The sequence below is a fragment of the Trichechus manatus genome, unplaced genomic scaffold, assembly GCF_000243295.1.
Source record: "Trichechus manatus latirostris isolate Lorelei unplaced genomic scaffold, TriManLat1.0 scaffold00002, whole genome shotgun sequence".
In the NCBI taxonomy this organism is placed as follows: domain Eukaryota; kingdom Metazoa; phylum Chordata; class Mammalia; order Sirenia; family Trichechidae; genus Trichechus; species Trichechus manatus.
The window spans coordinates 41,484,064-41,497,241 of record NW_004443938.1 but is presented as its reverse complement, the minus strand read 5'-3'; the positions used below and the strand labels follow the sequence as shown (position 1 = coordinate 41,497,241).

General features: G+C 34.7%; 1 protein-coding gene across 1 annotated transcript in view; it reads right to left on the bottom strand.

Annotated features, from left to right (window-relative positions):
• Nucleotides 1-1,098: 1,098 nt before the first annotated feature.
• STX7 (syntaxin 7) overlaps nt 1,099-13,178 on the bottom strand; it is a 39,766-nt gene continuing 27,686 nt past the window's right edge. The window contains exons 3-10 of the mRNA XM_004368917.2: nt 11,462-11,531; nt 9,140-9,233; nt 8,284-8,421; nt 7,790-7,842; nt 7,157-7,253; nt 5,845-5,917; nt 4,049-4,131; nt 1,099-1,390 (exon numbers count right to left, since the gene is read on the bottom strand). Of these exons, the coding sequence (XP_004368974.1) occupies nt 1,292-1,390; nt 4,049-4,131; nt 5,845-5,917; nt 7,157-7,253; nt 7,790-7,842; nt 8,284-8,421; nt 9,140-9,233; nt 11,462-11,531 (707 nt within the window). The 3' untranslated portion in view covers nt 1,099-1,291. The remainder of the gene's footprint in view (nt 1,391-4,048; nt 4,132-5,844; nt 5,918-7,156; nt 7,254-7,789; nt 7,843-8,283; nt 8,422-9,139; nt 9,234-11,461; nt 11,532-13,178) is intronic.

The window sequence follows — 13,178 nt, the reverse complement described above, 5'->3', positions numbered from 1 at the left end:
GAAATAGACTTACCCAGATACCTTTTATATCAGCTTTATTTTGGTGGTAAAGATACAATTTACTTAGGTACTTAACATGGTATTTGTTCCCATTTGAAGTCTCACAGCTTGCCATGTAAAACATTGCCTTCACTATCAAACTGCTATACAATAACATCATAAAATACAAATTATAAACTAAAATAATCCTCTTTACGGTATTCAGATTAGTGCATTAAAACAACATTGATTAAAAAAGGCAAGTGAGTTAATTGGCAAAAACATCCAATTCCTTTTCTAATGAAGAATGCTACAAAATGGCACACAAGTTAAACACTAAATCTTACGTGTTAGGTGCTCAGAAACAATATTCATAGGAAAGTTACTTCTGCAAAGTAATTCTGACCCAAGGATTTTGGGTTATATAAATATATAACCATTATTCTATAGAGTATAAAGGAAAGTAAATAATGACCCTCAAAGCCATACTGTATTTAAGATTTTTAGTGGAATAACAAGTTGCGATCTCTAGAATCCAAACAAATAGGTGATGACTTTTCATACTCTTCCTCCAAATTAAAATAAACATTTATAATGACTACACTTTCCCTAGTAAACATCAGACTTAAAACAAGCCTATGTATAAACAATCTATTTTTAGAATTTTACCAGGCAATCTACGGCAAATGCTGAATACATACACATCAGGAGTATGAGATATATTAGGTAATTATTCACTGACTTCATTCAAAATAAACAAAGGTTTTAAGAGAAAACCAATAATAGGAGTTAAATATGTAATTTGTCCTGTTGTGAACCAGAAAAAAACAACAGATAAGCTAATTTTTGAAGGTATTGAGAATATTATTTCTCTGCTGGCCCAAATCAAGATTAGATTTGAGATATTTAATTGAAGTAACACAAACCTGGGTGCATGTGTTCACAGTGACAGAGAAATGCATTCAGAGCACAAACACCTTTAGTCTACTAATTCTCAACACTTAAGTCGACACGGTAAATAAATTATAAATGAAAGGTATATACAATGTGGGCAAAAAACCTAACAGTTACGAGATTGAAAAGCATGGAAGTTCTGCCAACAGTGATGTCTAGAAAACCTTTCAGTATTAGAAAATATCAGATTTAATCCAAAGGAAACCACCCCCCACCCTCACCCCAAATAAAAATAACAAAGTTTGGGAACCATTCTTTACTTAATAGCTTTATAATTAAAAAAAAACAACAACACAATTACAGGAATCTTCCTACATAATTTAGATAACATAGCGCAATAGTGCATGCCTTTATGATTTTAGTTTTTCTTATTCACTCCCCATATGATGAGACCGATAATCGCAACTCCAATGACAAGGACAGAAATGATGATGCACAGAGTTTTTCTGGATTTGCGCTGTAGATGCAAAAACAAAAACATTTTTACAGATTTAGTGGAGCATTTTCTTTAGCAACTGAAAATGATTTAGTTCATTCCTAGAGTAAAATCAATAGTAATGTATGCCCCTCACATTTTTGGCTATATTTTTTGCCTTTCAAAATCTTTTCACTACATATGGCACTATTCTTTCAAAAAATATTCTTCTTGAATTAATGCTGTAGTTGAGGGAGAAGTTTTTCAACATTTGATGGTAATCTCCGGAGATGTTGTTGGGTTTAAAAAAGAAGACACAGAAATAAAAGTTACTACCTGATGCAACAGACTGAAGTTACCTTTACATGAAAATAAAAAACAGCTTAAAAAGCTTATATAATTTTTAATTTAATGTTCTCAAAAAGTTGCTCTCAATAATTGAGTTCCCTGAAACTATCAGCAAGTGTAAATGTGGCAATTATCCCTAAAATAAATTTATCAGTTTCTAAAATCATTCCCATTATTTAATATTAACAGAAACAGAATTCAAAATCTTAACATACAAATAAAAAACAAAGAGCTAGAAATTATAGTACTGTCATTTAAAACATAAAGGTTAAGAATGTTGTTTCATTCCCCAGTCCTGGTCCAGCTGTACATTTCCATAGTTCTTTAATGGCTTGTGTATCTCACAGCAACATGCAGGAATCATTTTTCTTAGAAAGCAGAAAAATTGGCAAATTTACTTTGTGTCAACTAGAAGTACCATAAAATTTACAAAAAAGGTATGTTTCTGAATCTGAAATGACCCTGATTCCACATAGTCATCTAGTTTTCCAACTAAATAATCCTCATGTATTAAATGAAACACAGTTTCTCAAAAGTTTTAATATCATTATGCATAAATATTTTCCCAGACTCTGCTTGGTTACCACAGATACTTCTGTGATGTATCTTTATAAGCAATCACGGGTATTCCTTTACAGTGTATCTGTTGCCTAGGGCACTCTCCCTGGTGTGGGGTAGTAAGGTCTTTGAATACTATAGTATAAGAGCATTTATCGTCTTCTTTTATGCTCATGATTCATCCAAAGAATTTAGAAGTGGCATATTTTGCAGATTCATAAGCTTAATAGCAAGGTTTCAAGTAGAATTATTAGAAAGCTGCCTGTATTTTCAGCACTTGAGTTTTATGTTCCTCTCCTCAGACCTGGGGGAGCTTGGGAAGATGTGTTTCTTTTCCCCAGTGTCGATGTAGGCTTGCTCTTCCACAAGGAAGAGGAAAAGTAAACCTGGGAACATGTCTACATTCCCCAAAATCCAAAACCAAAACAAAATAACATGTAAGCCTAGTCACTGATGAATCCTGCTAAACACTTAGTTTGACCAATTTTTTCACCAACAGATCCATGACCCTTGGCATTTATGGCTTACCATTTGTGTGTGCATGTGTTTTCAACTATTCATGAATGACACCTAAAGTCCAGGGCATACTGTTATTAATTCTCTGAGCTGCCTATCTGAGTTACATGCCCAAAGCTGGTACACAGGAGTTACTTAGTGACTAAGACTTGCTACAGCTCAACAAACTCTACACAGCTTTATTGTTTCCTACACATCACTGCATGTGCAATGATTTGTGCAGTGAAAAAAATGACATTGCAATGAAAGGTAACTTCTAAGGTTAGTGAGACTAGCAAAACGGAATAGAAAATATCTAAGAAGGTGACTGTATCATAGATATTTTCTAAAAAGGTAACAAGGTTTGAGAAAATGTTACTTATGAATAACAACCAAAAAATGGAGTTTTAAAGGGAAATCAAATGCTATGGGTATTTAGGGATAACCAAAGAGTCTGGTCTTATCCTTGCTGAACATCAAAGGTCAAAAAATTGTTTTATATATTAATAATTCATGGTCCTAATATTTGTATAGTGCTTTATACATAATTTGGAGCCCTGGTAGCACAGTGGTTAAGAGCTACAGCTGCTAATCGAAAAGTCAGCAGTTTGAATCTACCAGCCATTGCTTGGAAACCCTGTGGGGCAGTTCTACCCTGTCCCATAGGGTTGCTAAGAGTCAGAATCGACTCGATGGCAATGGGTTGGTTTTGGTTTTATACACAATTTATATTTCACAGATACATATGGATTACCTATGTTAACCTGACCCGCTTAAGAAAGAAATTCATTGCTAGTGACGTGTCTGCTGAATGCTGACAGAATACCTAATGGTCAGTAACAACCGAAGCTAATATAATTTCCATAGGACCTGAAAAGATTTTTCTAGGACAAAGATCTTGCCTCTTTAGTCCAGAACGCGACTGACAAAAAAGAAAGTAAAGGCAGAGGGGAACAACAAGAAATATAGGGAGAAGTCTATCAGAGACTTCTGGGTTGGAAAGCCACGATGACATCAGAGGACACCAATCGTTAGCAAAGCCTAGAGTCCTCTACCGCTACCCTAGGACTGTGAACTCTAAACTTCATATCCCTGAGGGTCACAATGCTGGTTCAAACCTAAGAATATATGAGCTAAAACCAGTTCTAAACTGACTGGCATATTTCTGACCTCTCTTTCTTGAGATTTTAAAATGTTATTGAATATCTCCAGCCACTTAAACCTGATTCTATTTTAGCAATAATAACAAATATTACATACACACACACAATTAAGAAAAGTGATTCCAGTTAACATTACCTGATAATCTGCCGCCCTGGACAGCTGCTGGTTTGCTTGCTGAACGTGCACCTCTGCACTTTCTACATTGGCTTCTATGCTATCTTTAGAATAAAACACACACATAATTATCTGTTAGATATGTACTGATGCTCCAGGAATAGAGCTGTATAAATCATTACATTTCATTCAAGGTAAGACTAAATATGCCCAATATTTAAAAGCTAATATTAGTAGTATATCACGAAGTTGAATATTTTTCTTTTTAAGCTGGCTATACTTCTTCCCTGTACTATTTCTCAGGTGGCCTAAGCAAGACTTTGAAGCATTTTATTCAGTTCATTCCCAGGACACTACGATTCACTTGGTTTTCTCCTCTACATCATTGGCTATCCTTTCTTAGTCTTTTTTTGTTAGTTCTTCATCAGATCTCTGAGCTCTAAATCAGAGGTCAACAAACTTTTCCTGTAAAGGGTCAGACAGTAAATATTTTAAGCTTTACATGCCATAAGATCTCTATCACAACGACTCAACTCTGCCTCTGTAGTGCAAAAGCAGCCATAGACAGTACATGAATGGATGTAGTTCGCTGACCTGGCTCTAAATGTTTATTGAACTCAGGGTTAAGTCCTCAGAGCCTTCCTTTGTCTATCTACACTTACATCCTAGGTGATCTCATCCAATCCCATGGCTTTAAATACCATCTATGTGCAAATGTTGTTGCTGGTTGCCACAGTCAGTTTCAACTCATAGCGATGTCATGTGACACAGCAGAACTGCCCCATAGAGTTTTCTTGGCTATAATCTTTACGGGAGCAGATCACCAGGTCTTTTCTCCTGTGGAGCTGTTGGGGGGGGTTTGAACTGCCAACCTTTTGGTTAGCAGCCGAGCACTTACCATTACACCACCAGGGCTCCTTATGATGACTCCCATATTTATACCCCAGTCCAGACTTTTCCCCTGAACCTAGATTATTTCCAATTTAGATTAGTGCTCAATAAATATTTGTTGAATGAATGAGTTTTTAAAATTTCACCCTCTGATGTACTGGGGCCAGAGTGGGGGTAAGACTGGACAGATTATAGTTACATTAAACTAAAGGTACAAGTATTTCAATTGAACTCAGAAAATATATTAAATAGATCTCTAAACATGCCCACAGATTGCTCCATGTTTCAAAATGGTAAAATTAGGATCTTGACCAATGCTTATAATTATATAACTGTAGAGTTATTACATTTAAAATTTAAAAATAGTCTTAGTCATTGCTTTTTCTGTTTTGTTTAAAGAATTTTTTAAAAGAATTCCTAGCAGCTAAGTAATACTATTAATCTACCAATAAGCTATTAAAAGGAATGATCAGGCAAATAGCTACCTAGTTCCTCTAATTTAAAAGACAAGACAGCGTGCACAATTACAAATACTACAAGATTCCCAAAAGTCATTGAGAAAGTGATGACAATCAAATTGGGACGTGACAGAAACCAGAGGCATTGGAAATAAGCCAGAAGGACATTTATAGGGCTCCTTCCATGGCCACAGCAGCAGTACAGCCTGACTGACTTTGGTGCTTCTAAAACAAAAGAAGCTGGTCATTTCAACCTAGAAGAGCCAAAAATGAGGTCTGTTTTAGATAACATCAAGGGTGATGCTCTGTCTGTTGTAGAGACTGTCCTTCTGATTCCGGGGAGGTGGGGGAGGGGGGGAGGTGTACCGAAAGAGAGTGACAAAGCAGGTGGTCACCTTGAGAAAGTTATCACAGGTAAATTGCATATAGCTTGCTCCCAACTCACAAAATTAAATCAGTAGGGCTTACCTATCACATCTCCTTGTTCATGAATCATCATTCCCAAATCTTTAAATATTTCATTAATATCCATAATATCAGCCTAAGAGAAAAGAGAACATAGCATTGTAATCAGAAATTCTGCTTCTGCTCCACAAAAGAGGAAAATGAAAAAAACCCTAAACCACCACTCACACTTAGGTAAGCATGCATCTGGACTTAATCCATAAATTTTGGGAATACAGAAAAATAGTTTACTATAAGCAATTCTAAATAGACCTTGAACAGGTATCAGCCCTCTAAAATAAGTCTGTGACATTAAAAATATCAGGTGAGGCAGCAAAGGATCTATGATAGAGACATATCTCTACCTATGACAGAGATAAAGACAACTTGGTTTCATGTAACGTGGTAGTTTTATTTTATATAGTATCTACACACAAGAACACATTCTTATTGTGAATTAATTCAAGTAATAATTCACACATCAATTTGACATTTTAAAAGAATGGAACATAAGGCACAAATTTAAAGTCTCACATTAATAAATGTGAAAATGCAACGGAATGATGGATAAAGAAGTTATAAATTTACTTTTTCTTCAATATATGGTAGCTATTATTTTGCCTGATGAAAGAGTAAAGTTGAAATGTTTCATCAAGGGTGGCAGGGCAATTTACTTCATCTCCCTGTGTCTTAGTTTCCCCATCTATAAAATGGTGATGGTGATATAGTTAACTAATTCACAGAGTTTTTGTAAGGACAAAATGAGATAATTAAAACACAAAATTTATCACATAGTACCTAGTATATGGAAAGTGCTCAATAAACTGTTGCTACTGTTAGCTATTATTAGCCTACTTTCTAGAAAACAGGTAGGTTCCACAGGAATTAAGATTCAATAAACCCTTTAGATCTCTTTGATGTACAGACATAGTAAAGAGAAATAAAGTAATTTTAAATCCCTTGTAAAAAGCCTTACTCATCCAGGTATGATGTGTATCGTGTGCCATGGGACACCATCCAGTCTCTCTGGACCGTCATTTATCTCTAGACAGGTATTTTCTCAATGCTAAGGTGACCTGTAGATGACTCAACAACAAAACATTTTGCGGGGGTTGGGGGGCAGAATATGTGCTATCATCTTAACACAAATACTACAGAGATTAGTATTTTTTTTCCCTAAACAAAATTATTGTAATTTATGTATTAGAAATGCCACTGCACTGATACATTTATTTGGTTTCCTTTCTGGATCTCTCTTTCAGCATTATCTAAGCATCTGGAGGGAAAACTCACTAAGAACAAAGCATCAGCCCAACTCTACAAGCGTGAGGCTTACTTCAAGTTGCCTAATAGAAGACTCTCTCTCAAGAATAAGGCGGAGGTCATCCTCTGCAATTTCTTCATCCTGCACCTGCACCTGAGGTTGAGTTTGGCTAATACAAAGAACAGAACAGGGAAAAAGGAAAGACTGGCATTAAAAACAATGGGACTTATCTCCTATTTAAGAAATACTTAATCAAATATTTCCCTCTTCAAAATCAGAGAATTGCTCATTTAAAAAAAAGTCTAAAAACATAACAGGAATACTAATCAAGTTTTATTCAATTTTTATTCCACTGATAACTGATACTATTTTATTTTATATAAAGGTTTTAGAGCTATTATTTATTTATTGGAAGCTGCATTTGACAACTCGTTATTTCTTCTTGGTTGAATTAAATCTCATACAAGGGAATAATCTATTTTAAATAATAATTAAGCCAATAAACATTTATTTGGACCTTACTTTTCCAATATAGCAATAATATAATTATTTAAAATTTTTCCATAAGCACTCAAATTTATTATCTGTATTCAATTTATAAATAACTTAGGATATTCACAAAAGCTCTATCTCTGTTCCAGGAACTATATTGTATCAGTATATTTGAAAAATTATCTTTTGATCTATATGTTTTATATTTCTTACCTTTCCCAGGATACAAGATTCCTTTCTTTTGAACTGTCCTCAGGAAAACCGCCCTGAAAAATTTAGTAATAAGATGGACTGAGAAGGGGCAAAGAAAAACAAGAATGATAACCAAAAAGCTCTTACATTTTCCCTTAAAATATTCTAAACTGATTTATGTACATGTATGTAGGTATGTATGGGAGCCCTGGTGATGCAGTGATTAAAGTGCTCAGCTGCTAACCAAAAGGTCAGCGGTTTGACCCACCAGCCACTCCACGGGAGAAAGATGTGGCAGCCTGTTTCTGTAAAGATTACAGCCTTGGAAACCCTATGGTGCAGTTCTACTCTGTCCTATAGGGTTGCTATGAGTCGGAATTGACTCAAAGGCACTGGAGTTTTGGTTACGTATGTATGTGTATACATATGTAGTTTGTGCGTGTATGTGTATACTCACCCTAAGTACTCTTAGTGAATATCATATTTATTTTTACAATACATTTTTAAATACTTACAGATACTCTGGAACTGGCTCTTACTCGAGCAACAAATTCTTTCTCTCTCTCAGCAGCTTGCCTCTGGACCTTCTGAAAATTTGTCAGTGATGTTGTGAATTCAGCCACTAAGCGATCCTTCTGTATTTTCCTTTGACGCTAGAGGAAAGGGGGGAAAAAAACTACTAGAATCAAGCTGTGAAGTTCTATGGGATTTACAAAAGTTGTTTTTATCTCTAGCGAGAGGTTGCCACGAGTTACAGTCAACTCAAAGGCAATTAACAACAACAGCTCTTTCTTTAATACCGAATTTTCACTCACTCCCCAATTACAGGGCTTTATGGACTAACTCTTAATAACATTTTGACAATATGGTCAAACACTGTACATATTTAACTTGAGACAAAAAGCTCATAGTGCTAGATTTCTCACTTTCATGCTCCAAAAAACTGGGTCATGATTTTCAAGTTATTTTAAAGTAATTTTTCTTTAGGCAAATGAAGCCTTGTATTCTCACCTGAGTAGTAACTTCCACCCTGTAAGTAAGCAAGGATATAAATACGTGCGCCTAGGGCACCTCACAACCTGAGTGCGCATGCTGCGTGCAGTTAGTCCTGGAAGGATGGGGAACAATTATTCAGGAAGCATTTTCCGAGCACTTAATTATGGGTCAGGGCAACTGCATGGAAATAATTTTTGCCTTATTAAGCCACAGGATACTGCCTGAGCAATTAAGTATAGTTTTGTGTTCTGTGAACTAATCTCAGATAGAATTTTTTTTTTCTCCTAATTTCCTTGCTGACAGTTAAAAGATCCTACAATACATTTGATTTCTTTCACATTCCATACATCAACAAGGTGTCTTAAAGCTTGATACCTGTTCACTGGGGGTGGTGGGCAGAGATCCAAACTCTTTAATGTACTTATCTGTTTCTTTGGCAAGCTGGTTAGTGTACTGCTGCTTCTGCTGCCTGAAGTGAGAAAACACGCATTACAGCCAAAGAACTAAATATTTCTTTAAGCTACAACTCTGCCACTTGACTCAATACTGATGAATAATTTTATAAAAACTGCTTTTTCATAGACTGACTCTAAATTTTCTCTATGAAAACAAGATTTTCAGGTTCTATTCTCTGATAAATACTGAACAATATTACATGGAGGGATCTTTACTCACACAGGGTAGCCAAGTTTAGAGAAGTAAATATCAACGTCATTTAAAAATGCAGATGACTAAAGTTAGAAGGGAATTTAACCATGAGACTGCAGATGTCTGATCCTTTACATGTGAAATTTCAGTAGTACAGAAGTCTTTTATCTGCATCCTGCACCTGGGATTCACTAGTTGAGCAAATAAAGAAAATTTGTTGCCTTAGAGTTTGCTTACTTCCCAGGCCTTAGGGTCCATCTAGTTTCTCCTATTTCTCTACCTGGGCATTTATATCCTATAGGTACTTAGAAAACAAAAATATGCGAGGAGGTAAATAAGGGGACAAATGTACTATTAGCTAAATTTGCTATGGAAAAAATAACAGCATTTCCCTGGAAAGGGAACAGAACACTTAATAAAAAAGGTAAACTACATATCTATCTATGTAGCTTACAAAGCAAAAAGATTTCTAATTAAAGAGTTTGACACTAAACAGGAAAAAAAATCTTACAAACTGCAACATCAGTATTCCTCATATGTATGTGAGAGATTTTTATCCATTATATATATATAACACAAATAAAACCCCCAAACCAAACCCACTGCTATCGAGTCGATTCCGACTCACAGCGACCCTACAGGACAGAGTAGAACTGCCCCATAGGGTTTCTGAGGCTGTAAATCTTTATGGAAGCAGACTGCCAGATCCTTCTACGATGGAGTGACTGGTGGGTTCAAACTACCAACTTTTCGGTGAGCAGCTGAGCACTTTAAGCACTGTGTCACCAGGGATCCCTATGATTAATATACACACACACACACATATAAATGTATAAAATCTCTAATTTTAAGCATGTATTGGCCACACTTAAGGATCCTTAAAGTAATGCGATTCTACATAAGTATGTTTAAGTATAGATATCTGTATTTCAGTGGTAAGGAAGAATAAACTTTAATTATAATTTTTACCAAATAGCCTATCTTTAAGATTTTTCTTTAATCTTTGGAAAAGGTAATATAAGCAAAGCTCTTTTAATGATCATACAAATATATTCAGAATCCCCACTATTAATTCTATCGAAATACTGTAACCATTAGAATTATATACTCCCATTCCATTTTACTTTAATAAATGATAGTTTATTATTTTAGATTTGGGATATTTTTACCACCCTGACATCTATCACTATAGGAAAAGTACAGTATAAATTCTTCAGATTGTACTTTATAATAAATATGAATTCCTATTACCTATGTTTTAATTTCTTCCTCCTTGCAATTCTTCTTTCTATAGCTAATATTGTCAGCAAATACCAATTACTACATATTACTTGAAATCTGTAGCAGTAACATCCTGAATTAAGATTTAAAATTCAGGTACTGATGAGTTGGGCAAATCATCAAACCCACAAGAGACGTATTTTCCTTGTGAGCAAAAGAGAAATAGCTCTTTTGACCTCTCTCTTACTCTAAGTGTGTAAGGTACAGATGACAAACGTGTGAAAACAGTCCATAAAACCTATAACGTGCCACAAAGTATTACTGATGTTCTTCTAACAGCATATTAATTAACTGGAATGTGTATTAGATAACTTCATTCTAATAATTTTAACGGAGGCCAATGCTTTCTAAAATTTGAGGATGCAGAAATAAGATTTGTGGGGGACAGTTCACATTGGGTCTGTATTGGACCTAAACCAAATAAAAATCTGGTCATGGTCAAGACTGCTAGCTATGGGAAGTAAATCACATAAACAGAGAAGCTTAGAGTACGATTTTTCAAAGGCTGTCAGAACTTGAAACAACCTATTAAAAAGTGTAAGAAAGCCCATTGAAGAAGTTCCGTTAGATGAAGCAAGTCAGATCTTCAAAATAAACAAAAAGACCTGCCTACTCCGGACAGAGAAAAATCCTACAAAGACGCAAACTTGGTTATAAATCTACGGACACGGTAGCATTGTTTTCTCCAGTAAACATAATAGTACGCACTGTCAAAGCAACACAACACAACAGCAACAGGTTTCTTTCTTTTTTTAATTAAATACTTACAGCTGTTGCCTCAACTCAGGTGAATCTTGAGGTGTTCCGAGCTGATTCAGAGTCCTCTGTATTTCCACAGCTATTATAATGGAAAATTAATGTATGATTATTTACAAATATTAGGGTAACAGAAATAATAGATTAGAAATTAAATCAAGCAACTGGGAAGTTAAAAAAGATATAAAAACAGATTAAATATGAAGACATTAATTTTAAAAAAAGAAAAACTAAATGGTTTATTTAAAACTAATAAGCGACAGTAACAGATTAATTTTCAAGAGGAAATTATGTGGGGATGTGAACATGTGGGCCTGCACTTATGATCCAAAATTAGTATCTTCTTCCCTTTATCATCAACAGTGGCACACAAAATTTCACTTAACTCTATTGGCATAAAAATTGTGAGGAAGATAATTGCAACAATTACATAATGCATTGGCATATAAAATGAATGAATTATTAGCAATAAACATGAAAGGAATAATGGAATTAGAAAAAAATAATTCTTTTAATTACCTATGTAATAATTGATTCAGGGAAGGATCATCAGGATATTCACACAACCTCAAATTACCACCATATAGATGGCATTAATTACAAAAGAAAAAAGATAATTTTATCATAGATACATCTGTTGCTTAAAAACAAATGATCAAATTTAGCACCACCAATGGGGCAAATTGGCATTATGAACCTCCTGGCATGATGCAAAGAAGAAATACAAGATGACCTATATATTTTCCTTGCCAGAATGATTAACCTGAATCTAATCATGAGGAAGAAGTCAGTGTAATCCAGATTGTGGTCTGAGCTTTTCAAATATATCAGTGTCACAAAAGGAAGGAAAAAAAAAGAAGTAAAAGAAGGCAAGGGAGCTATTCTAAATTAAAGAACGCTAAAGTACCCAAAACACTAAAACACTCCAAAAGCAATGTATAATCCTTGTCTGGATTCTGAACCATAAAAAATGAAGCTATTAAAAAAAAAAAAAAACAAACTGTGAGGACGCTGGAGAAATTTGAGTATGAAGAGAGAGATGTATTAAACAAAAGTTGTAGAATTTCAACCATCAGAGAACCTAGGTTATGGGTATACAAAATATTAATTGTATTATACTTTTCCTTTTCTGTAGGTTTAAAATATTTAAAATTAAAAGTTGGGCATTAAAAATTTCATGCTAAACTCATAATCCAGAAGTCCATGACCACTGCAGTAAAGAAAGGCTCTTCACAAAGGGGGAGGCCCTATAGTTTTATATGTGTATGTATATATAAAATGTCAAAGGGAAACAAATGGAAAATCCATCTCAAAGTAGAGAATTTCACATTTCCAAGAACCAGAGAAAAATGATCCAACCCACTCATTCTTTTTATTTAAAATGAATGGCTTATTTATGTAGCTTTAATGCTTTTATTTATTTTTTTTAGTGATATCAGTCCCTCTAAAGTTTATTTTTACTTTGTTATTTTTAATGTGACATTGCTTATATTCTTCTAGTTTTTTTTTATTGTTGTAATTAATGAAGTTTACATTTCAAGTTAGTCTAACATCCAGAATTTTTTTTTTTTTTTTAAACATACATTGTTATGAGCCCCTGACCACTTACCCCATTCTGCGACAGCACACTCCTCCCCTCCACTCCTGATTCCCCATGAACATTCAACCAGCTCCTAACTCTCTCTGCCTTCCCATCTCACCTCTGGACAGAAACCGCCCCTTTGGTCTC